Source organism: Mastigoproctus giganteus, chromosome 10 (genome assembly GCF_048544385.1).
Source record: "Mastigoproctus giganteus isolate SK-2022 chromosome 10, ASM4854438v1, whole genome shotgun sequence".
Lineage (NCBI taxonomy): Eukaryota > Metazoa > Arthropoda > Arachnida > Uropygi > Thelyphonidae > Mastigoproctus > Mastigoproctus giganteus.
Window position 1 is genome coordinate 181,888,379 of NC_143584.1, and position 23,100 is coordinate 181,911,478.

General features: G+C 34.9%; 1 protein-coding gene across 1 annotated transcript in view; it reads left to right on the top strand.

Moving 5' to 3' along the window:
• LOC150079595 (serine/threonine-protein kinase Nek10-like) overlaps positions 1–23,100 on the top strand; it is a 165,562-nt gene that overhangs the window by 44,570 nt on the left and 97,892 nt on the right. The window contains exons 7-10 of the mRNA XM_090382698.1: positions 704–773; positions 5,490–5,532; positions 5,635–5,696; positions 12,580–12,675. Coding sequence (XP_090238824.1) covers positions 704–773; positions 5,490–5,532; positions 5,635–5,696; positions 12,580–12,675 — 271 coding nt within the window. The remainder of the gene's footprint in view (positions 1–703; positions 774–5,489; positions 5,533–5,634; positions 5,697–12,579; positions 12,676–23,100) is intronic.

A 23,100-nucleotide genomic window follows, 5' to 3' on the forward strand; every position in this document is an offset into this window, starting at 1 on the left:
ACTGGCTTCACTTCCTTGGTTTTTATGTGTTTCTTAACTAATAGCATAACCCCTCCCCCCTTCCTATCCTGTCTATCCTTTCTGTAGACGTTGTACTCCCCAAATTCCAGTTCTGCATCCCTTATATCTGTGTGACACCACGTCTGTGATATCCCAACAATATCTGCCTTTGATGTTTTGAGCAATACCTCAAATTCATCAAATTTATTTACTAAACTCCTAGCATTGGTGTACACGCAGGTATACCTGCACCTGTTTCTATTCTTAGCTACCCTAACACAACCCATGTGTTTACTTGTACCGCAATGGCTCCCAGCAGTCTCTGAAATATCATGCATCTTGTTTTTCAGGCTTCTGCTCATTCTAATAGAAGCAGTGCAAGAATCTCTTTCACCTCTGCCAGTGGCTACTGTCAATCTATTGGTCTTTGTCTCCCCCCAAGCTAGCAGTTTTCCGACCCACCTAACACTGCCTCGATAGCATCAGCAAATATTCTTGCACCCTTTCTATTTAAGTGTATCCCATCCCTGTAGAAGCAATCTCTCCTGTTAACAAGTACAGTCCAGGCTGAAAAAAATTCTACCCCTTGATCCTTGAAAAATTCTACCCCTATATCCCACACATAATTGAAAATGTGCCCTTTATTCACCATTTCTAACCCGCATTTAACCATATTTCAAACAGTGTTATATATTTTTATTAGGCAGGATACAGAAAGTTTTAATCTGCTGCAAAAAGAAGCCACTTGGTCAAGCTCAGAGTCTTTTGGAGATGTAAGTTTATATAAATTTTTGTTTCAATTTTCATTTTCTTTTTTGATATGCTATTATTTAGACTTCTTGCTTAGAGGTAGAGAAGTTTAAATCACTTTTTTGAAGAAAAAATTTAATATAAAAACACAATGCTTTTCATGTTTGAAAAGAGCAATTTAAAATGTACATGTTATTGTGTGTGTTTGTGTGTGTGTGAATAGATATATTAAATAAAGTATGCATAGATGGATGTGAAAATTACACAAAGTGCCAATAACTAGAAGGGTGAGGATAGTAGATATGTAAAAAGTGAAAGAATGTTAATATCCTAAAAGTTATGATGAATTAAGAAAATTATGGGCTGAATTACAAAGCCAATAGGAGGTGGGTGAACTGTAAAGTAAAATACAATAAAAATAAAATAAAAAGTGGTAAATCTGTCATCAGATATGGGGGGGGGAACATATTTATATGTAGATAAAAGTCAAATACAGGTAAGGCAAATGTGCAGAATCTAAAGTAAATATTGATACATGGTCAGGTATTTTCATCAGGGGACTACACCTGACCATGTATCAGGAACTGCGTTTCTGTGCTTGTCCATAGTAGTAGAAGAAAGGTGAAAGGCCAAAAAATAAAAAAAAATGTAATTAGCACATTCTTATACAGTATGGACAAGGTAGTCCCAACACAGTGTCAATTATTAAGGTAAAAATAAAGATCAAGTTAGAATAATATATGGTTAAGTGTTTTCAGAATGAGAAAAGGTGTTTTTTTATAAAAATATGTAGAGTTTAGTGTAGGATTTAAATGTTGTAATTTTGTAGAAATTGGAATTCAATAATTTGGAATAAGCACATGGTATAGGGCGAGGTATTAAATTGAGAATAGGGAAGGGAAAAAGGAGTATTTAAGTAATAAAGACGAAAAAAGTGATAGAAGTAGGATAGTAGGAACCTTTGTATCACCCTCATATACACTAATAGTTTTATGAACGGGAAGGTAGAAATAGATAGTAGAAAGATAAAAGGAAAGAAAAAGTTATTAAATCACACTGAGCTAGCTGGGGTTGTGAAGCCCACAACTTACCTTATAGTAAGAGCTCTGGCTTTGTAAGTGTTAGTATAAAAGGGTGCTAATACTAAATGCTTGTATTGCAAGGAAATGGCAGGCACAAAAATATGTAAGTTGAAACATGCCAAGAAATGAATCGAAAACAAAACCGAAAGTATAATAAGGAAGTGAACGATACCTGGAGTTTTCAAGTAATGCATAGCAGAAGTAAGCTGGAGGGGAAAAAATACATAGCTGAAGGAAAAAGGTGGGGAAATGAAGCACACATGTTTAGTAGAGTAGATGAATGCATGTAAACCATAACCACATTAGTAAAATAGCTACATGATGAAGCAATTTATAGCAGCGTAGCGAACTTGATAGAGAGCTGTGAAGAAATGTAAAAAGATGGGAAAATAGTGACCTCCATTGTCATATTTAGAACAAAAATGCATGGAGATACTTATGATTAGCATTGGAAAAAGAAATGCGGTTGAAATAGTACTACTTTAACAAAATAAAGTCATAAGATATACAAAAATCATATAGCTATGTTACAAATGTGGTTATGGTTTACATGCGTTCATCTACTCTGCTAAACATGTGTGCTTCATTTCCCCACTTTTTCCTTCAGCTATGTATTTTTTCCCCTCCAGCTTACTTCTGCTATGCATTACTTGAAAACTCCAGGTATCGCTCACTTTCTTATTATACTTTCGGTTTCGTTTTCGATTCGTTTCTTGGCATGTTTCAACTTACAATTTTTGTGCCTGCCTTTTCCTTGCAATACAAGCATTTAGTATTAGCACCCTTTTATACTAACAGCTACAAAGCCAGAGCTCTTACTATAAGGTTGGGCTTCACAACCCCAGCTAGCTCAGTGTGATTTAATAACTCTTTCTTTCCTTTTATCTTTCTACTATCTATTTCTACCTTCCCATTCGTAAAACTATTAGTGTATACGAGAGTGATACAAATGTTCCTACTATCCTACTTATATCGCTTTTTTCATCTTTATTTACTTAAATACTCTTTTTTTTTCTCTTTCCTATCCTCAATTTAATACCTCACCCTATACCATGTGCTTGTTCCAAATTATTGAATTCCAATTTCCACAAAATTACAACATTTAAATCCTACACTAAACTCTACATATTTTTATAAAAATTCACCTTTTCCCATTCTGAAAACACTTAACCATATTTTATTCTAACTCGATCCTTATTTTTACCTTAATAATTGACACTGCTTTGGGTCTACCTTGTCCATACTGTATAAGAATGTGCCAATTACGTTTTTTTTTACTACTATGGATAAGTATAGAAACGCAGTTCCTGATACATGGTCAGGTGTAGTCCCCTGATGAAAATACCTGACCACGTATCAATATTGATATCAATATTTACTTCAGATTCTGCACATTTGCCTTTCCTGTATTTGACTTTTATCTACATATAAATATGTTCCCCCCCCATATCCGATGACACTTTACCACTTTTTATTTTATTTATATTGTATTTTACTTTATTATTATTAATTTTACTTTACAGTTCACCCACTTCCTATTGGCTTTATAATTCAGCCCATAATTTTCTTAATTCATCATAATTTTTAGGATATTAACATTCTTTCACCTTTTACATATCTACTATATGTCTTTTTCAAAGTTGACAGAGAAATCTTCTTTTGCTTCAATTGCAGCCAAATATTTTCTTAGCAATTGTTTTCAGTAATACAAAAGTATATATAAGTGTGTATGAATAGATATATTAAATAAAGTATGCTTAGATGGATGTGAAAATTATACACAGTGTCATTAACTAGAAGGGTGTTCATTTCACCACTCGTATGTACATCGAAATATCTGCACATACTTTTTATCAATTTTCGCATTTCTGACGTAATAGGAACAGGAACTAACAAATTGATGTCATTGTCTACATTATCATCACTATCTTCAACCACGGGATCCACTTCTGTAGGCCATACGACGCCCAAAATATCACTATCTGTTAAAATTGGCGCTGTACACAAATTAGTATCATCAACTGCGACAAATTTATCCAAAGATACTGAACTTTCTAAAAGAGAGGAAACACGCCCAAAAATTTCACTGAATGTCGGTTCAGCTTCTTGATTGTCTTGAGACTCTTGAGTAGATATTAAATCCATCATTTTGCATGACGAAAACAATTTTCAATAATCTTTGGTGTTACAAGATTCCAAGCAGTGTGCAACATATGCAATGCATCCAATAAGTTGACAGAGAAATCTTCTTTTGCTTCAGTTGCAGCCAAATATTTTCTTAGCGATTGTTTTCGGTAATAAAATTTTAAATTCTGTATTATGCCTTGATCACAAGGCTGTAAAATGCTCATAGTGTTTGGAGGCAAAAATATAAGCTTTATAGCTTTTAATCTCACTTCAGAGTGAGCTGGACAATTATCAACAATCATGGCAACTTTTCCTTTTTGCGTAAAAAGCACTTATCTAAATTCAAAAGCCAATCAGTAAATGTTGTCTCGGTCATCCATGCCTTCTTGTTTGCCATATACTAAACCGGTATTTTTTTTACATTTTTAAAACATCGCAGATTCATGCTCTTCCCAGTAATGAATAAGGGCAGCTTTTCTGATCTGACCGAATTGCAAGCCACCATTACCATTATCCTCTCTTTGGACGTTTTGCTGCCAGAAAACTGCTGTCCCTTAAACAATAAAGTTTTATCAGGTAAGCAGTGATAGAACAACTCCGTTTCATTGGCATGAAAGACATCTCTCGTGCTATATTCTTCAAGCACTGTGGGCAATGTAGACTGCAGGCAATCTGATGTCACACTCGGTGAAACTTGATTTGCTTCACCATGAACATTTTTAAAAACTATGCCATTCTTTTCTTGAAATGTTCCAACCAGCCTGAATTTGCAGTGAATTCAATCCCCATTTGAATTGCAAACACATCCGCTTTTTCCATTAATAGAGGTCCCGATATTGGAGCATTCTGTGATCTAGCTTGTTTGAACCAAACAAGCAATGCAGCCTCCAAATCTTCGTGTTTGGCCATTCTCATCCGTTTCCTATCCGGCTCACACATACTGCACTCAAACATTGCAGTAAGTTGATCTCTATACTTTATGATTGCCGACAACATAGAGTTAGCAATTCTGAACTTTTTACAAATGTCTGTTTTTGAAGAATCCACTACATCTACTGCTTTAAGCAACTCCATTTTAACTTTAGCAAAATAGGGCTTTGTTTATACCCTGATTTTTCTATTGTACAGTTGAGGGTGATAAATTTACGGATTTTTTACTAAACACGAAATTCCCGCCGACGGATAATCCCATTTGTTTAAAATTATAAGGGTGGTGTGTGGCAAGTGGCATCCTTGTACTATCTACATATTGTTTATTATCAGACGTTGGCCTAGTCAATAGAAAGTTGAGTCATAAAGTCATAAACAGTAAAAATTTAGTGACGACGTGGTGGCCGGTATATTTTTTTATTCTTGTGAGATGCAGAAATCTTTTCATGTTAAGTGTTTTTTGTTTCATGTTAAAAGAAAATAATGTATGAAATCACATGCATTTTGTCGGGATCAGAATATTTTTTCATGTTAACCGATTTTTCATGTTAAACGTTTTCCAGTGTATATATGTTTATTTTTTTAAATTGCATTTTAAAGGTATATGAAAAGGATTTCCTGAATAATTTGGCTTTGAAATCTGGTAAGATTGCTTCATCTTCTGTTATGATAATTTAATTCATAATTTTTTATTAGTAGCATTAAATATAATTTAAATACTTTTTTTCTATTTGTTTTTCTAAAGCTGTTTGTGCTGCCATTACAGAATTAGCACTGGATGATCTAATTGCAAGTAGTCTGGCCCAGGTTGGTATTTATCACTTTTTCTTAATAAAATGTTTTTTTTATTTTTTATTATTAATTTTTAATATTTTAGAATTATTTAAAAGTATTGACTTTCTAATTGCAAATTTGCTTATGAACAGTATAAATTTTAAATATTTTCCAAATAGGAAAAGGCTAATGCCAGTTTTCTTCCAGCTAAAGTTCTCTACTTTATGTATTAACAATTGAATATTAACAATTAACATAATGCTTTATAAAATTATACAGGCAGGCTCTGACTGACAGTGCTTCAGACTTATAGGTTTGTAAGTTGCAAACTTATGTCAATTTAAGGATCTTGAAAAATGGGTTAATATTTCTTTAGTTTCTGACTTGGAGGCTATCTGAAAGTTTTTGTTGTACCATAGCAACCCAAATACAGTTCTAGAGTGCAAATATTCTGTCATCATGGAGGTTAAAATCAGCAGAAGTGTGTGTGTGTGTGTGTGTGTGTGTGTGTGTGTGTGTGTGTGTGTGTGTGTGTGTGTGTGTGTGTGTGTGTGTGTGTTGCTATCACGCTTCAGATATGTCATTGCTGGATAATGAAGGGAACAAGAATTAAGGAACAAGAATTAACATGAATTAAGGACATTTAGTGAAATGATTTTGAAATACACTGTGTAATGCAATTATCACAGTATAAGGTAACAACACAGCCCTTTTGTGAAAATCTACTAAAATTTTCACAAAAAAATAAACAGAAACACTTTCTGTTCATTGTGATATATTTCCTCTCTTTCATGTGAAACAAACTTAACTGTTATGAGTTAGAAACTTAAACTCTTTAACACTACCATACAGTATGAAGTTAGTTAGTTAGTTATTTTGGTTTTTAGGAGCATTAGCAACTAAGGCCATATTGCTCCGGGAATATGCAGTGGTCATTCCCTGACCTTTCCGCATCCTCCGTATTTGGTGGCGACGGGCTTGAACCCCGGTCTAATCAAGAAGTGTGTGTGCTACGCACTGCTGCTCCTTCCCATCTGGCTACGGAGGCGCCTACAGTATGAAGTACCAAAATTCTTCCAAAGTAAGAGTAACATACACTTCCTCCTATTGTGTCTGGGCAGAATTGCAGACACTTTCAAATTCATTCTTAACTCGTGATGTTTTGCCAACTTACTTAGCCCTGTACTTAGCATTAGCATTAGTTGAGGCATATGATGCAAGAAAGCAAGCTTATACATCATCAGCCAAAAAAAAAAAAAAAAAAACCCTCCCCATTTCACCCATCCAGTCACTCCAAATGTTTGTCTAGGTCAGCCTTAAATTTATTTAAGCTATCAACTTCCACAACAACAGATGGAAGTCTGTTCCAGCAATCAACTACCCATTGGTTAATGGAAACTGTGCATCTATTCTACAACTGTCTTTAAGGTGCATTCATGTATGATAATGCCATAAGATAGCCATAGTATCTTATGTGCCATTAAACTCCCATAACAACAACAACAACTGTCTTTCCTCAATTTGAATCTATGCCCCCTCAGGTTCTTAGTCTGAGCAAGCAGAAGTATTCCGTTAGCATTGAGCCTGCTCAAACCATTCAAGGCCTTATACACCTCAATCAGATCACCTTACAGGTGCCTGGTCTCCAGATGCTGCAACTTGCAGAACTTAAGCCTTTCTTCATAAGCTCACCCCTTTGTTCCTCTCACCAATCTTGTTGCCCTTCTCTGTACTTGTTCTAGCAACTCTACATCCTTCTTAAAATGAGGCCTCCAGACCTGTATACAGTACTCAAGGTGTGGCCTGACCATTGCCTTATATAAAGGGTTAATCACCTCCTTGTCTCTGCTAGCAAAATTCCTATATATCATTGACAAAACTCCGTGACTTGCTCTGGCAGCCCTTCTGCACTGCTCAGAGGACTTCATATCTGACTGCACAATTACCCCCAGGTCGGCGCCTCCATAGCCAGGTGGGCAGGAGCAGCAGTGCGTAGCACACGCTTCTTGATTAGACCGGGGTTCGAGCCCGTGCCCACCAAATACGGAGGATGTGGAAAGGTCAGGGAATGACCACCGCATATCCCCGGAGCAATATGGCCTTAGTTGCTAATGCTCCTAAAAACAAAATAACAAATAACCCCCAGGTGTTTTTCATTCTCCACCTCCCTGAGTGTAGTACCACACAGTTGATACATTTCTCTTGGGTTACTGTTACCCATATGCAGCACTTTGCATTTGTCAATGTTAAACTTCAGTTCCACTTCTCAGCCCAACTGCCTAACTTTTCTAGATCCTGTTGCAGTAGCATACTGTCTTTACTGTCATTAACAACCCTGCGAACCTTTGTATCGTCTTCAAACTTTGACATTAAGCCTAATATACCTTCATCTATATCATTGATAAATACACAAAACAACAATAGGCCCAGCACCGAACCCTGAGGGACTCCACTAATAACATTAGCCCACATAGAGCAGTGTTCATTTATTACCCCTCTCTGCCGTCTCCCACTCAACCATCCCTGTATCCATTGCAGCGACTTGCCCTTACTGCCATACTGCTTTTACAGCAGTCTTCCATGTGCAACAGTATCAAATGCTTTCCTGAAATCCAAGTACATGATATCAAAATTATTTTTTTCATTGTTCCTTTGTAACCATATCATAGTATCCAGTCAAATTGGTCAGACAAGACTTCCCCTTAACAAACCCATGCTGTGTCTGAACTATTATTGCAGTCTTGTCTAGGTGATCCTATATCACCTCTTTAACCAGTGACTCCGTTATTTTCCTTGGAACAGAAGTTAAACTAACAGATCTATAATTATTTGTGTCAACCTTTGCAAACCCTTCTTTAATTGGGGATACATTGCACATCTCCAGTCCATAGGGACCTCCCCTGACTCTAAGGATGTTACCATAATTATGGTTAAGGGTTTTCTTACTTCCCTTGCTGCCTCCAATATAACTGGATAGATTCCATCTGCCCCAGGTTAAGTACGTCCTTACTTAAATAAATCCTCGGATCTCTTACTCTTAATATTATTACTGCCAACATGTATGACATTATCACCTTTTGTGCCCTTAAAAGATGATATCTGCTCTACAACGTAATCTACTTTTGCCGCTGGCAAACACACCCTAGTACTATTCTACCTATCCTTCTTGCATAACATATTTCCCTTGTACCTTGAATTTGTCAATTTTGAACTACAACTGCCTTTTCTCACCCCATTTGCCTAACTTTTCTAGATCATCTTGCAGTAGAAACCTTGATTACTGTCGTTAACCATCCTTTCAACCTTGCTATCATCTGAAAATTTAGACATTAAACCCGATATACCTACATCAATATTATTAATAAATATAGAAAACAACAATGGGTTAGATACTGAACCCTGGGGGATTCCACTAATAATATTAGACCATGAAGAGCAGTGTCCATTAATAACCAATCTCTATCGTCTCCTACTCAACTGTCCTTTTATCCATAGCAGTAACTTGCCCTTACTGCCACACTGCTCCAATTTATGTGTCTTTTATGTGTTACAGTATCAAAAGCTTTCCTGAAATCCAAGTATATGATATCAAAATTATTTTTTTTCCTTCCAGTTCCTTTGTCACTGTATCATAGTATCCAATCAGATTGGTCAGACAAGATCTCTTCTTAACATACTCATGCTGTGACTGAAGCATATCTGCACACCTGTCCAGATGGTCCTGCATTATTTCTTTAACTGATGACTCCATTAATTAGGAGCAAATTACTGCTAAGGATGAAGGGATTGAGTGGCAGAAGACAAAAAAGTAGTATTTAATGGGTGCTACTCTGCTTGGATTAATGTTATTGATGGAGTCCCAAAGAGTTCATTGCTGAGTTCCTTACTATTTTCAGCATTTATTAATGGTATTGATGAAGGCATATAAAGCTTATTGTCTAAGTTTTAAAATGATACGAAGGTTGGCAAGGTGGTTAATGACAGGAATCATGGCATATTACTGCAACAAGATGTAGAAAAATTAGGTAGATGGACTGAGAAGTGGAAATTAACATTGATAAATGCAAAGTACTGCATATGGATAGCAGTAATCTCTGAATAACATACCAATTAGGTTGTACCACACTCAAAAAGACCCAGGCAGTAAATGCACAGTCCAACATGAAGTTCTCCAAGCAGTGCAGACAGTCTGCTAGGACAACTTGTGGAGTTCTGCCAATGATATACAGGAGTTTTTCCTGCAGGAACAGGAAGGTCATTATCCTGTTGAAAATAATAGTTAAGCTGCATCTTGAATACTGCACATCAGTCTGGAAGCCTTATTTTAAGATGGATGCAGATCTGTAAGAACAGGTGCAGAGAAAAGTAGTAAATTAGTCAGGAATGCAAAAAGATAATTCTAACAAGAAGAGCATCAGTTCTGCAAATGGCTGACTTGGAAACTTGGCACCTACAAGGGGACGTGATTGAAGCATTCAAAGTTTTAAGTGGTTTGAGTAAACTAAATGCTGATGGTATCCTTATTCTTTCTCTATTGACATATATAAGGGTGGGGCATAAACTTAAAGTGAAAAAGGATGGATGCAGGATACATGTGAAAAAATTTGTTTTCAGCCAGAGAATAATCAATTATTCTCTAGTTCAGAATGATACCCACTTCCACAACACCAAATTAATCTTTTGTTAGATATTGTGGAAATGGTTAGTTTGAATTAATTTAAGGAAAGGATTAGACAAATTATTAGTGGGGGGAATGTCTAAAGAAGAAGTAGTTAGTGTTTTTTTTGCTGATTCTGTATAAGCTTGCATCATTTATCACTTCTAATACTAATATTAATATTGAAATGGTAGGTTGCCAAGTTTACCAACCAGCTTTATAGAGCCAAACTACTTTACCTTGTTCAAAACTAATTTGGTTTGGTATATGATACTTGCATGTGTGATCAAAAAATCTTTTTGAAAGATCTGGCTGCTGCAGTAGTTCTGTGTCTTGCTTATTTTTGCTTCCTACTTATAGCCTGTTCACCTTTTACATGTGTCATCTCATCTGTTGAAATGCAAATAAATTTTTCAGGCATTTCATAATTGTTTTAAGATCATAAGTGTATGAACATCTTTATTTTTTAAAACAACTATTGGTGACCAGGCTACACTTGAGACAAGCTACCTGTCAAGTATTTGATTATACAATTATGGATTACAATTCAAGGTATAATAGTGTAATGAAAGTGTACAATTTGAACAGGTAATGGGTAACAGCAAGAGGTAAGTATTGTTTTGATAATATTTCCCATAGAGATTACATAAACAAAATTCATATTAAGTGAGTTAGGTCCGGTAAAAACCCATGCTCGTTTAATATACAGTGGATTCCGGTTAAGTGGATTCCGGTTATTTGGGCCACCGGTTAATCAGGGCAGCCGTTTATTTGGGGCAAATCTTAAAAAAACAGAACCCAATCGAGAAAATAGCCAGGGTTTACTTCGCTGAATTGGGACAGCATGCCGTTTAACTGGGGCAGGAGACTGCAGCACTGGAGATTACCCTATGATTGTCTCCGATGTGAATTATTTGGTTCAGTCGAAATTCTGGAGGTCACAACCATAAAACAATAAAAACAATTAGCAGTCACCTGTTTATTGGGCTTTTCTGTTAGTGAAATCTATCATAAATGGACAGTAAACTCGATCTTACTGAATTTGCGATAATACCAACAGCTGGAATTCTGTGGGTTATTATGGTGAAATGTGTTTACACTTCCATGAAATCTTCAATCATATAAAAAAATAAATTTTCAGCTCTTCTCTTCATTCCTATTTTTAAAGCTTTGTAACTCGTTACTCCGTTCTCACTTGCGCATACCATGTTACTTTCAGTTTGTGTGTGCCGTGTTCTTTGTTATTGATTGCTTATCTTTTTACTGTTTTGAATTTTAACCCCCACCCACAAATGTCAGTGAGCAGAAATGTCAACTAGTTAGTATGTACATATTATAGTACGTATTAATTATTCTGATTATCACGTGTATTCTTCCGATTTTCATGTATCGTTTAATTTTTTAATTGGTAATGTAATAAAGGGTAAATTTGTGCTTAATATATCTTTGTTTTTATAGCCTGTGGATAATATTCCTCCTATTTTCGCTAATTAGAATCGCTGTTTAATAGAATTAAAATTCAATTCACAAACGTGATCACAATGATAGGCGCTTACTACACATCGTATAGTGAACGGTACTTTACTATGGTGAGTTCATCGTAATGTGATTTGATTGTACAGTGAATCGATTGTAAAGGGGGGGGGGTACATTGTATTTTTAACTATTTACGTGAAACTTCGGATAATTGGGGCAGCCGCTTAATCGGGCCAAAATGCACTAGTCCCGATGTGTCCCAAATAACCGGAATGGATTGTACTTACTAAGAAAAAAAGAAAAGAGTAATTCTAAGTGACTTATGTCTCTTTAGTTTTTTAATTATCCAACCTTTACTGTAGATGGATAAATTACAGCTTATTGTTTTGCCTTTCTATGAATGATACCAAGAAGAGTGCTCAGTTGTAAATCTCGTGCTGCAATCATCATCCTCAGAAGACCCAGCTAAATACAAAATCAACTAACAGATAGCAAAAGCAGAAGACATTATATTACTTTATTAAAGCATACTTTCATCATTAATTTCATCATTATTAAAGCATACTTTCATCATTAATTTCATCATTATTAAAGCATACTTTCATCATTAATAAAACTATTGATTTATTTGAAATCTGAAGCAAATGAATTTTTTTCGGGATTCGAAAGATAAATGTCTTTTGAACATTAACCATGTTTTCTATAAAGAATAAATGGCATTACTTTAAGCCTCAAAAAAGTGAAATAAAAAGTGAAAGTTGTTTTTTGTTCTTTTATTTTAAGGCAGGAGCAGTTACAGTAATTGGGTGTCTTTTACTTCTGCCTCACAATCTAACTAAGCAATCAAAAGAACAAAAAGAAGCTATATACAATTTACAAGTAGGTATTCAATTAACTTCCTGTTGGAGGTATAATATTACTTCAGTAATATTTTTAAATTTGATATTCTAGTTTTATATCAATTATTCTGACATCCACAACATCCACATTTGGTCCATGCTCTTATGATTATTCTCTCTTCATGCTGTGATACCTATATATTATCTGAATGCTATGAATATTCATAGTATCAGTAAAAACATGCAATTCTCATTATTAATTTTTTAATAAAAAGATTTTTACTCAAACACAAAGTTACGAGACTTTCACAGCAAAAGCATCCCCCACTTATGTGTTTTGGACATTCAGAATATCTGCAGTTTAGTATGTGCAGGGACACGTTTAGTATATATAGTAGACTCTCAGAATAACAGCACCTTCAGGGATTCAAGGTGCTATTATTTCAATTTTTCCATTATCCAGAAAGTTTTATTTTTAATATATTTAATGCAGAAATAATGAGGCTAAATAAGAAATAGAGAGATGTATATTCTGCCTTTAATATACTGCTGTGTACACTCTGTTCTCTTTTCTTTATTATATCAAGTTTAGTCTGCACGAGTAGCACAGTGGTATTGTCACTGTTCTCCCCACACCTGGTGCAAAAGGCCTGGGTTTGAATCCCGGCAATGATGCAAGGAACTTTTATGGGCTTTTTTTCACTCCATGGCTGAGTTAGTCAGTCCCAGGTGTAGATAGCAAGTGCCCCCCCCCTTAGAAATTGGAGTTTTTCATCCAGCAAAACAGGCAGATCGACCAGAGAATACACGAAATTTACAGATACAGTATACATAGGTATATGAATTAACTTTCTAGTGATCCTAATGTAATAGTTTGGATTATATCAAGTTTTTTATTAACTTGAGGAGCCATAGTGACTGGTTTTTAATTTAAAATAAATGTAAAACAGTGGTATAATCAATGATATCAGTACAAAACTCATTTTCAAAATGGCAAATGTAAGAAAATACAGTAATCACGTGACTTTCCATTTTCTTTTTTTTCGGCACTGCAAGACATCTGTGCTGTACGTAAACATCAGATCTCAATGTGCCATTAGTTGAATGTTCCATTATTTGGGGTGCCATTAATTGAACAGTTTATTGTACTAAACACATGTTGCTATGTGTGTTCAGCAACAGTACTTTGGTAAGGTTTGTTTGTTTGTTTGTGTGTTTGTTATTTGGTTTTTAGGAGCATTAGCAACTAAGGCCATATTGCTCCGGGGATATGCAGTGGTCATTCCCTGACCTTTCTGCATCCTCCGTATTTGGTGGTCATGGGCTTGAACCCCGGTTAATCAAGAAGTGTGTGCTACACACTACTGCTCCTGCCCACCTGACTACAGAGGCGCCATCTTTTTGTAAGGTGAAATTGTTTTTGCATAAAGACAAAATAGACAAAATTAGTACCATGCTGAGTGGTGAAAATGAACTAAAAAGCTATTTATAACCCTTTACTTAGCTCATTTTGTATGTAACTATTATTACTGAAATATTTTATTTGTTTTAAAAGACAGTGGTGTTCTTTTAAGATGTCATAATTTCTGGAAAAATTTTTCATTCTCTAAGGCATAATATTACGAGTGCAGTATTTATCCATTTTCTTAATCTAAGTAGTTATTTGTTAACAAGTTATTTTTTTATATGAACTTTTTAATTAGTAACTGATATATTCAGCAAATTTTAGGAGAATAACAGTATTTGGCATTCCATATTTACTTGGCATTCAGTAGTGTTATTTTATAACTAAGTTATAAAATAAGTTATGACAGTAGTTACTAAGGCAACTTGTGAAATTTGGCTATTGAAGCTAGGAGAAAAAGTTGTCTTATATCCAAATAAATAATGTATATTATTTATACAGATATACATTCGTTAATTTGATATTTTCTTTACAGTTTGCTCAAAAACTTTAACTGTGTTGGAAATGGTTGGAATGATGCAAACCACTTATGTAGGGGATTTTTAACATCCTGCATAATAAACAGCTCCAAGTTCAATGTCTCTTCCTCATTCGTGTGCTGAGGATCAGCTGAAGTTCTCAGGTTCTCATTGCATTCCATTTTGTTCTCTAAAGAATCTAGTCCATACTGCAAAGGTACTGGGGGTCTTATTGCTGATTCCTGATCCAGTTAAATGTTGTGTGTGTTTTTCACTGAGAATCCAGTTACATTCACATTAAAAAATTAACAAATGCCATTATGATTTAGGAAAGAGTTGCACACAGCAGAATTTGTTAGGATGATTTTTACACTTTTAAGGCATGATGATGAATGTGTTTCAGTAATTCAGTAGATTGTACCTGAAACAATTTATAATCAAATAATTAAATTATGAAGTAACAAGGATATATTCAAGAAATTGCATAAATATGAATATATAAATAATAATAAATAAATAATAATTATATTTACATAGGTTGGTTGCATACTCATTGCAAAAACTAGAAGCTAGATGTGCTAGGGTAAAATAGGGTAAAACTGAAAACATAATTGGAATTGGCATTTGAAGAGCTGTCTTAGTCCACATATTTTTTTTTTTTTTTTTTTTTTTGTCCCTATGAAAAATACTTGTTGACCTGTGAATTATCAGAATGGAAAAGAAAACCCATTTTACATTTTTGGGGTTGGTTTTTGATATTTCAGGAGTTTCCAACTGAACAGAAGAATTAAGCAACATCTTGTGAAGAATGATAGCATACCTGTTGGTATTTTGCCTTCGTAATACTAATCAGCAAATAGTAAATGTTGGCAGATTCATCCAATTGTTGGTAAAAAAATTATACACGAACACGAGTATAACTCAAGCAGTGGTGAAAATGAACTAAAAATGATTCCATTGGACAAGGGATTTCAGTATAGATAATCATTAGCCTTATGCCACTTAAAAGTTTTGAATCCTGTTATCTGAAAGAGCTTGGAAGTGGGAGAGGGGAGAGAGTTTGTAGGAAAATAAATTAGCTTATGCTTAAGTGCTTGCAGCGATAGCACAAACCTTGTTCTGTTAGTTTCAAGAAAGCTATTTATAACCCTTTACTTAGCTCATTTTGTATGTAACTATTATTACTGAAATATTTTATTTGTTTTAAAAGACAGTGGTGTTCTTTTAAGATGTCATAATTTCTGGAAAAATTTTTCATTCTCTAAGGCATAATATTACGAGTGCAGTATTTATCCATTTTCTTAATCTAAGTAGTTATTTGTTAACAAGTTATTTTTTTATATGAACTTTTTAATTAGTAACTGATATATTCAGCAAATTTTAGGAGAATAACAGTATTTGGCATTCCATATTTACTTGGCATTCAGTAGTGTTATTTTATAACTAAGTTATAAAATAAGTTATGACAGTAGTTACTAAGGCAACTTGTGAAATTTGGCTATTGAAGCTAGGAGAAAAAGTTGTCTTATATCCAAATAAATAATGTATATTATTTATACAGATATACATTCGTTAATTTGATATTTTCTTTACAGTTTGCTCAAAAACTTTAACTGTGTTGGAAATGGTTGGAATGATGCAAACCACTTATGTAGGGGATTTTTAACATCCTGCATAATGCTTTTCAGGGGATACAAGTGTTTTCAGAGGGCAGAGAGAGCCTAGAAAATAAGAAGCTAGATGAAGGCCGAAGGCTGAAAAAATCATGGAAGTGGCATTTGCTATTCATGAAAATTAGTGTCAAATGGTCAGTGAATCTAGGAAGGCTTTAAATATTTCGTATGAATATTGTAGTGGCATCTTTTATAATGATTGGTTGCCTTTCGAACATGTTGCTGTAGAAAACAGTTCTCCAATAAAGCCACAAAAGTCTTGCTAGTGTGTGAGTGACCAACCCACAAGTTCAGTCAATATCTGGAAATTTAAAATCTTCCATTACAAGACATTCTGATTTAATGGCCCATTCTATTTCTCTGCACAACTGCTCATTGTACTCATCAGTGTCATTAGGCCTATAACATACTCCTACTCTCATTTCCTCTTTCCCAGTGTTTATGTCACACCAAACAGACTCAACATTGCACTGTCCACCCATGTCAACTGGATGCACTTCCTTAGATTTTATGTGTTTCTTAAGTAACAGCATAACCTCCCCCCCTTCCTACCTTGTCTGTCCTTTCTGTACACATTGTACTCCCCAAATTCCAATTCTGCACTGCTTATTATTATCATCATCATTAGTCATATGGTGCAAGGAAGCCTAAGACTTTTGCTGCACCAGCCAAAAAAAAAAATTCTGAGTTACCCTGAGAGAGAGAGAGAGAGAAAGAGAGAGAGAGAGAGAGAGAGAGAGAGAGAGAGAGAGAGAGAGAACAACAGTCAGAAGTAGAAGGGAATCAACAAGAAAGAGAAGAATGATGATATCCAGCTCAGGACCCTGGTTGTACCAAGCCCATACTCACCAGATGTAAGCCCCTGGGGTTTTATATCTGTGTGACACCATGTCTGATATCTCAACAATATCTGCCTATGAAGTCTTGGTCAGCACTTCAAATTCATCAATTTTATTTACTATACTTCTAGCATTAGTGTACATGCAAATATACATGCACTTGTTCTTACGCTTAGTTACCCTAACACAGCCCATGTATTTACTTGTTCCATGATGACTGCTCATTACAATAGAAGCAGTGGAAGAATCACTTTTGCTTGTACCTGCGACTACTGTTAATCTTTTAGTCCGTGAATCCCCAAACTAGCAGTTTTCCGACCCACCTAACACTGCCTCGATAGCATCAGCAAATATTCTTGCACCCTTTCTATTTAAGTGTATCTCATCCTTGTAGAAGCAGTCTCTCCTATTAGCAAGCACAGACCACACTGAAAAAAATTCTACCCTGTGAGCCTTGCACAATCTCTCCAGGGCTGAATTGATTGACAAGGCTCTCATCATATACTGCCTCCTATTGTGTCTGGGCAGAATTGCAGACACTTTCAAATTTAACCGTAACTTGCGACTTTTTTTCAGCATTGACCTGTACTTGTTAACTTGTTATAATAGATAGCATGTACTCAAAAAATTCATTCTTTATACTCAGTACAGAATAGGATGGTAAGCTGCAACATATTTATTCTTTTTGTTAACTATATAGTATCGGTGTAAATACACCATAGTTAACTCATAAACTTGAACTACGTATGTAGCGTAGAGGGCATCATTTTAATTGTATCTCATAATGTGGTTGCCTTCACAACGAGATAGCTACTATTGCATTACTTCAAATAAATAACACTTCTCTAGTAGAGAAGACTCTAGACCCTGTGCATTTCATTTTAAAAATTCTTTTTGTTGTAATTGGTTATTTTTAATTTAACTGTTCTGTGATTGTTGGTCTGCAATTTATTACTATATCAGATGGGATGAATTATTTAATTATTATAAATTTCTTATAAATGTCAATTTTATTTAAATATTCCTACATTTTGTAATAGTTATTTCTTTTATTTCCTTATTATTATCTACAATTGTTATTCTATATTTCTTCATTATTGTAATCGTGTTTTTGTCCATTAAATACCATCCTTTAACTCTTTGTAGTTATAACTACTAAAGGGTTGGGCAGTTACGCTCTTGGTATATCCTAAGTACCATTATAAAAATCTGTTTTCTTTGCTTTTTGCTTTTCACTTTCTAACTCTAAAATTTTATACCTCAAGATCTATTAGAGCAATTTGAGGGAAATTGAGGTACCATTACTATATTTATTCCTACCTCCTTTCTCCTTATGTTAGTAAGCTTTCTTTTGCCCATGTATAAAATAAATAAAAATCACCACATCTGAAGTGAAAATTATGGTTGGCACTCTTTTTCTGTATTATATTCTGTGTATTCATTTCAAAGCTATCTGTTTGGTTCGCTGTTAAATTTAACAGGCATCTTGCTTGTTAGCCGTTAAATTTAAAGTTTAGCATAGATTGTCTTCATGTTTAATTATTTGGACCTAGCTAAACAGGCAGATAACAATCAGAAACAGATAGCCTTGATAATCATTGGTGGGATATATTGAATGGTGTTAGCCCTCGGAAAAAATGCCATTCAGTGTATCTGATTATCAATAATTAGCTGCATAATCATTATTTTATTTTATTTTATTTTATATTATTCTATTTTATATTTTAATTTTTATTTTATTGGCAATTATATGTTTATATATATATATTATGAAGAAAGTGTAAAGAAGGTTTTGTTTAATCATATTGAATCTACGGTATACACCAGAAGTGAATTCTACGAAATGGATAAGGCGTGTTTTTGCAGTGTTTTTCACAATTTCTGAAATTATGAAAAACACTGCAGTGTAACCTGCAATGTAATATATATATATATATATATATATATATATAAATTTTTTTTATTTTTTATTAAATTATGAGCATGATTGCTCACATGTGTGCTTGTGACACTTCCTTAAAAATTCTATTGATATTATGGTGGGAGCAGAGCAGACCATTTACTGGAAAGGATATTTACCAAAATGGGGCTTCTTTTTTGATAGTGAGACAATTTGGCATTCTTATAAACCAAATGTTTCTTGTGTAGTTCTGAGGCAAGAAGTTCATCTTTATCTTTGGAGAAGGCTAGATCTCTAATGAGGTCATTCATCTCTTAGATAAACAGCTCCAAGTTCAATGTCTCTTCCTCATTCGTGTGCTGAGGATCAGCTGAAGTTCTCAGGTTCTCATTGCATTCCATTTTGTTCTCTAAAGAATCTAGTCCATACTGCAAAGGTACTGGGGGTCTTATTGCTGATTCCTGATCCAGTTAAATGTTGTGTGTGTTTTTCACTGAGAATCCAGTTACATTCACATTAAAAAATTAACAAATGCCATTATGATTTAGGAAAGAGTTGCACACAGCAGAATTTGTTAGGATGATTTTTACACTTTTAAGGCATGATGATGAATGTGTTTCAGTAATTCAGTAGATTGTACCTGAAACAATTTATAATCAAATAATTAAATTATGAAGTAACAAGGATATATTCAAGAAATTGCATAAATATGAATATATAAATAATAATAAATAAATAATAATTATATTTACATAGGTTGGTTGCATACTCATTGCAAAAACTAGAAGCTAGATGTGCTAGGGTAAAATAGGGTAAAACTGAAAACATAATTGGAATTGGCATTTGAAGAGCTGTCTTAGTCCACATATTTTTTTTTTTTTTTTTTTTTTTTGTCCCTATGAAAAATACTTGTTGACCTGTGAATTATCAGAATGGAAAAGAAAACCCATTTTACATTTTTGGGGTTGGTTTTTGATATTTCAGGAGTTTCCAACTGAACAGAAGAATTAAGCAACATCTTGTGAAGAATGATAGCATACCTGTTGGTATTTTGCCTTCGTAATACTAATCAGCAAATAGTAAATGTTGGCAGATTCATCCAATTGTTGGTAAAAAAATTATACACGAACACGAGTATAACTCAAGCAGTGGTGAAAATGAACTAAAAATGATTCCATTGGACAAGGGATTTCAGTATAGATAATCATTAGCCTTATGCCACTTAAAAGTTTTGAATCCTGTTATCTGAAAGAGCTTGGAAGTGGGAGAGGGGAGAGAGTTTGTAGGAAAATAAATTAGCTTATGCTTAAGTGCTTGCAGCGATAGCACAAACCTTGTTCTGTTAGTTTCAAGAAAGCTATTTATAACCCTTTACTTAGCTCATTTTGTATGTAACTATTATTACTGAAATATTTTATTTGTTTTAAAAGACAGTGGTGTTCTTTTAAGATGTCATAATTTCTGGAAAAATTTTTCATTCTCTAAGGCATAATATTACGAGTGCAGTATTTATCCATTTTCTTAATCTAAGTAGTTATTTGTTAACAAGTTATTTTTTTATATGAACTTTTTAATTAGTAACTGATATATTCAGCAAATTTTAGGAGAATAACAGTATTTGGCATTCCATATTTACTTGGCATTCAGTAGTGTTATTTTATAACTAAGTTATAAAATAAGTTATGACAGTAGTTACTAAGGCAACTTGTGAAATTTGGCTATTGAAGCTAGGAGAAAAAGTTGTCTTATATCCAAATAAATAATGTATATTATTTATACAGATATACATTCGTTAATTTGATATTTTCTTTACATGGATGTTAAAAGATAATTCTGTTGAAGCTATGTGTAGTGAAAAACTCTTAGCTATTAAATAGGATTTCATTGGAGTTTTCAGTGCCTAGAACAGTCTGTGTATATGTGCACACACGCACACACACATACACCTCTGTATTAGGAACACTTACCTAGTACCCAATTGCACCACCACAGCATGGCCTGGGTACAACTGCATTGATTCCATAAGGTGAAGGTGGGTGTCCACTGGTAATGTAACCCATGCATCTGAATCCCACAACATCCTATATCACATATATTCATTTGGACTGAGATCAGGTGAGTTTAGCATCCACAGGAAGATGAATTCAATTCCCAGAATGCTTATCAGAGTAGTCCAGCACCATTTCAATTGTGCGACATGGAGAATTGTCTTATTGATAGGTGCCTTGGTTATCTGGGATGACCATCATAAATGGGCACAAGTAGTCAGAAAAGGTGGACTCTCCAGAAAAAGTAGGATTCTCCAGTGAAGTGCTGTGATAATTACTAGGGAGCCCAGGGTTTCCTATCCAAACATGTCCCAGAAAGACTATTACATTGACTCCACTGGAGAATCTTTTACATTGACCCCAATAAGAGTCTATTACACTGACCCGCCGGTTCAAGAAACTTGTGTTGAGTATGCTACACCACACTCACCTGTTTTCATGATGCAATTGGAAACTGGATTCATTGGACCAGGCAAACCATTTCCATTTATCTGCTGTCCAATGTTATACTTCTGTGCCCATCATAGGCTTATTTTCTTGTAACGAGTAATTAGTAGCAGGGATACTCTAGTGGGCTGTTGAATGATAGTGTAATCATTGCTGCAGTTTGACGCATGGATGTTGAAATGGGTTTCCTATACCCATGTTGTGCTGTATTGTCCACAACACAACATGGGTATAGGAAACCCATGTTGTGTTGTATTGTCCACAATGGCATGTCTGTTTTACTAGGCAGCACAATGAATTCTTCTCTTGTGGCTGGATTGAATGGGCTCCTCTGACTTTTCCACAGTTGGTTGCTCTTAACATACATGAGATGTGTCTATATGGAAACACTGAATTAGCATTAGTAGAGGCATATGATGCAAGAAAGCAAGCTTATGCAGCATCAGCTAAAAAAAAAAAAACCCTCCCATTTCACTCCTCCATTCTTTCCAAATGCCTGTCCAGCTCAGCCTTAAATTTATTTAGGCTATCAACTTCCACAACAAAAGATGGAAGTCTGTTCCACCAATCAACTATCCACTGGCTAAAGGCAAATTCTGCACATCTATTCTACAACTGTCTTTCCTCAGTTTGAATCTGTGCCCCCTCAGATTCTTAATCTGAGCAAGAGGAAGAATCCAATCAATGGGTTCAGCTTGCTGAACCCATTCAAGGCCTTATACACCTTAATCAGATCACCTCACAGGTGCCTACTCTCTAGGCACTGCAATTTGCAGAACTTAAGCCTTTCTTGGTAAGAGCACCCCTTTGTTCCCCTCACCAATCTTGTTGCCCTTCTTTGTACTCATTCTAGCACCTCTACATCCTTCCTAAAATGAGGCCTCCAGACCTGTACACAGTACTCCATTGCCTTGGCCATTGCCATTGTATGACCATTGCCTTGTATAATGGGATAATCACCTTCCTGTCCCTGCTAGCAAAATTCTTATATATCATCGACAAGACTTCATGACCTGCCCTGGCGGCCCGACTGCACTGCTCAGCAAACTTCATATTTTACTGCACAATTTTTTCACTTTCCACTTCCCTGAGTGTAGTACCACACAGTTGGTACATTTCTCTTTGGTTATTGCTACCCATATGCAGTACTTTTTGCATTTGTCAATGTTAAACTTCAGTTGCCACTTCTCAGCCCATTTGCCCAACTTATCTAGATCCAGTTGGAGTAGCATACTGTCTTTACTGTTGTTAACAACCCTGGCAACCTTTGTATCATCTGCAAACTTGGACATTAAACCTGATATACCTTTATCAATATCACTGAGAAGTATACAAAACAACAATGGGCCCAACACCGAACCATGGGGAACTCTACTAATAACATTTGTCCACGAAGAGCAGTGTCCATTGATTACCACTCTCTGTCAACTCCCACTCAACCATCCCTTTATCCATTGTAGCAACTTACCCTTAATGCCATACCTCTCCAATTTGTACAGCAGTGTTTCATGTGCAACAGTATCAAAAGCTTTCCTGATATCCAAGTATATGATATTAAAATTATTTTTGGCATTCAGTTGCTTTGTGACCACATCATAGTATCCAATCAAATTGGTCAGACAAGACCTCCCTTTA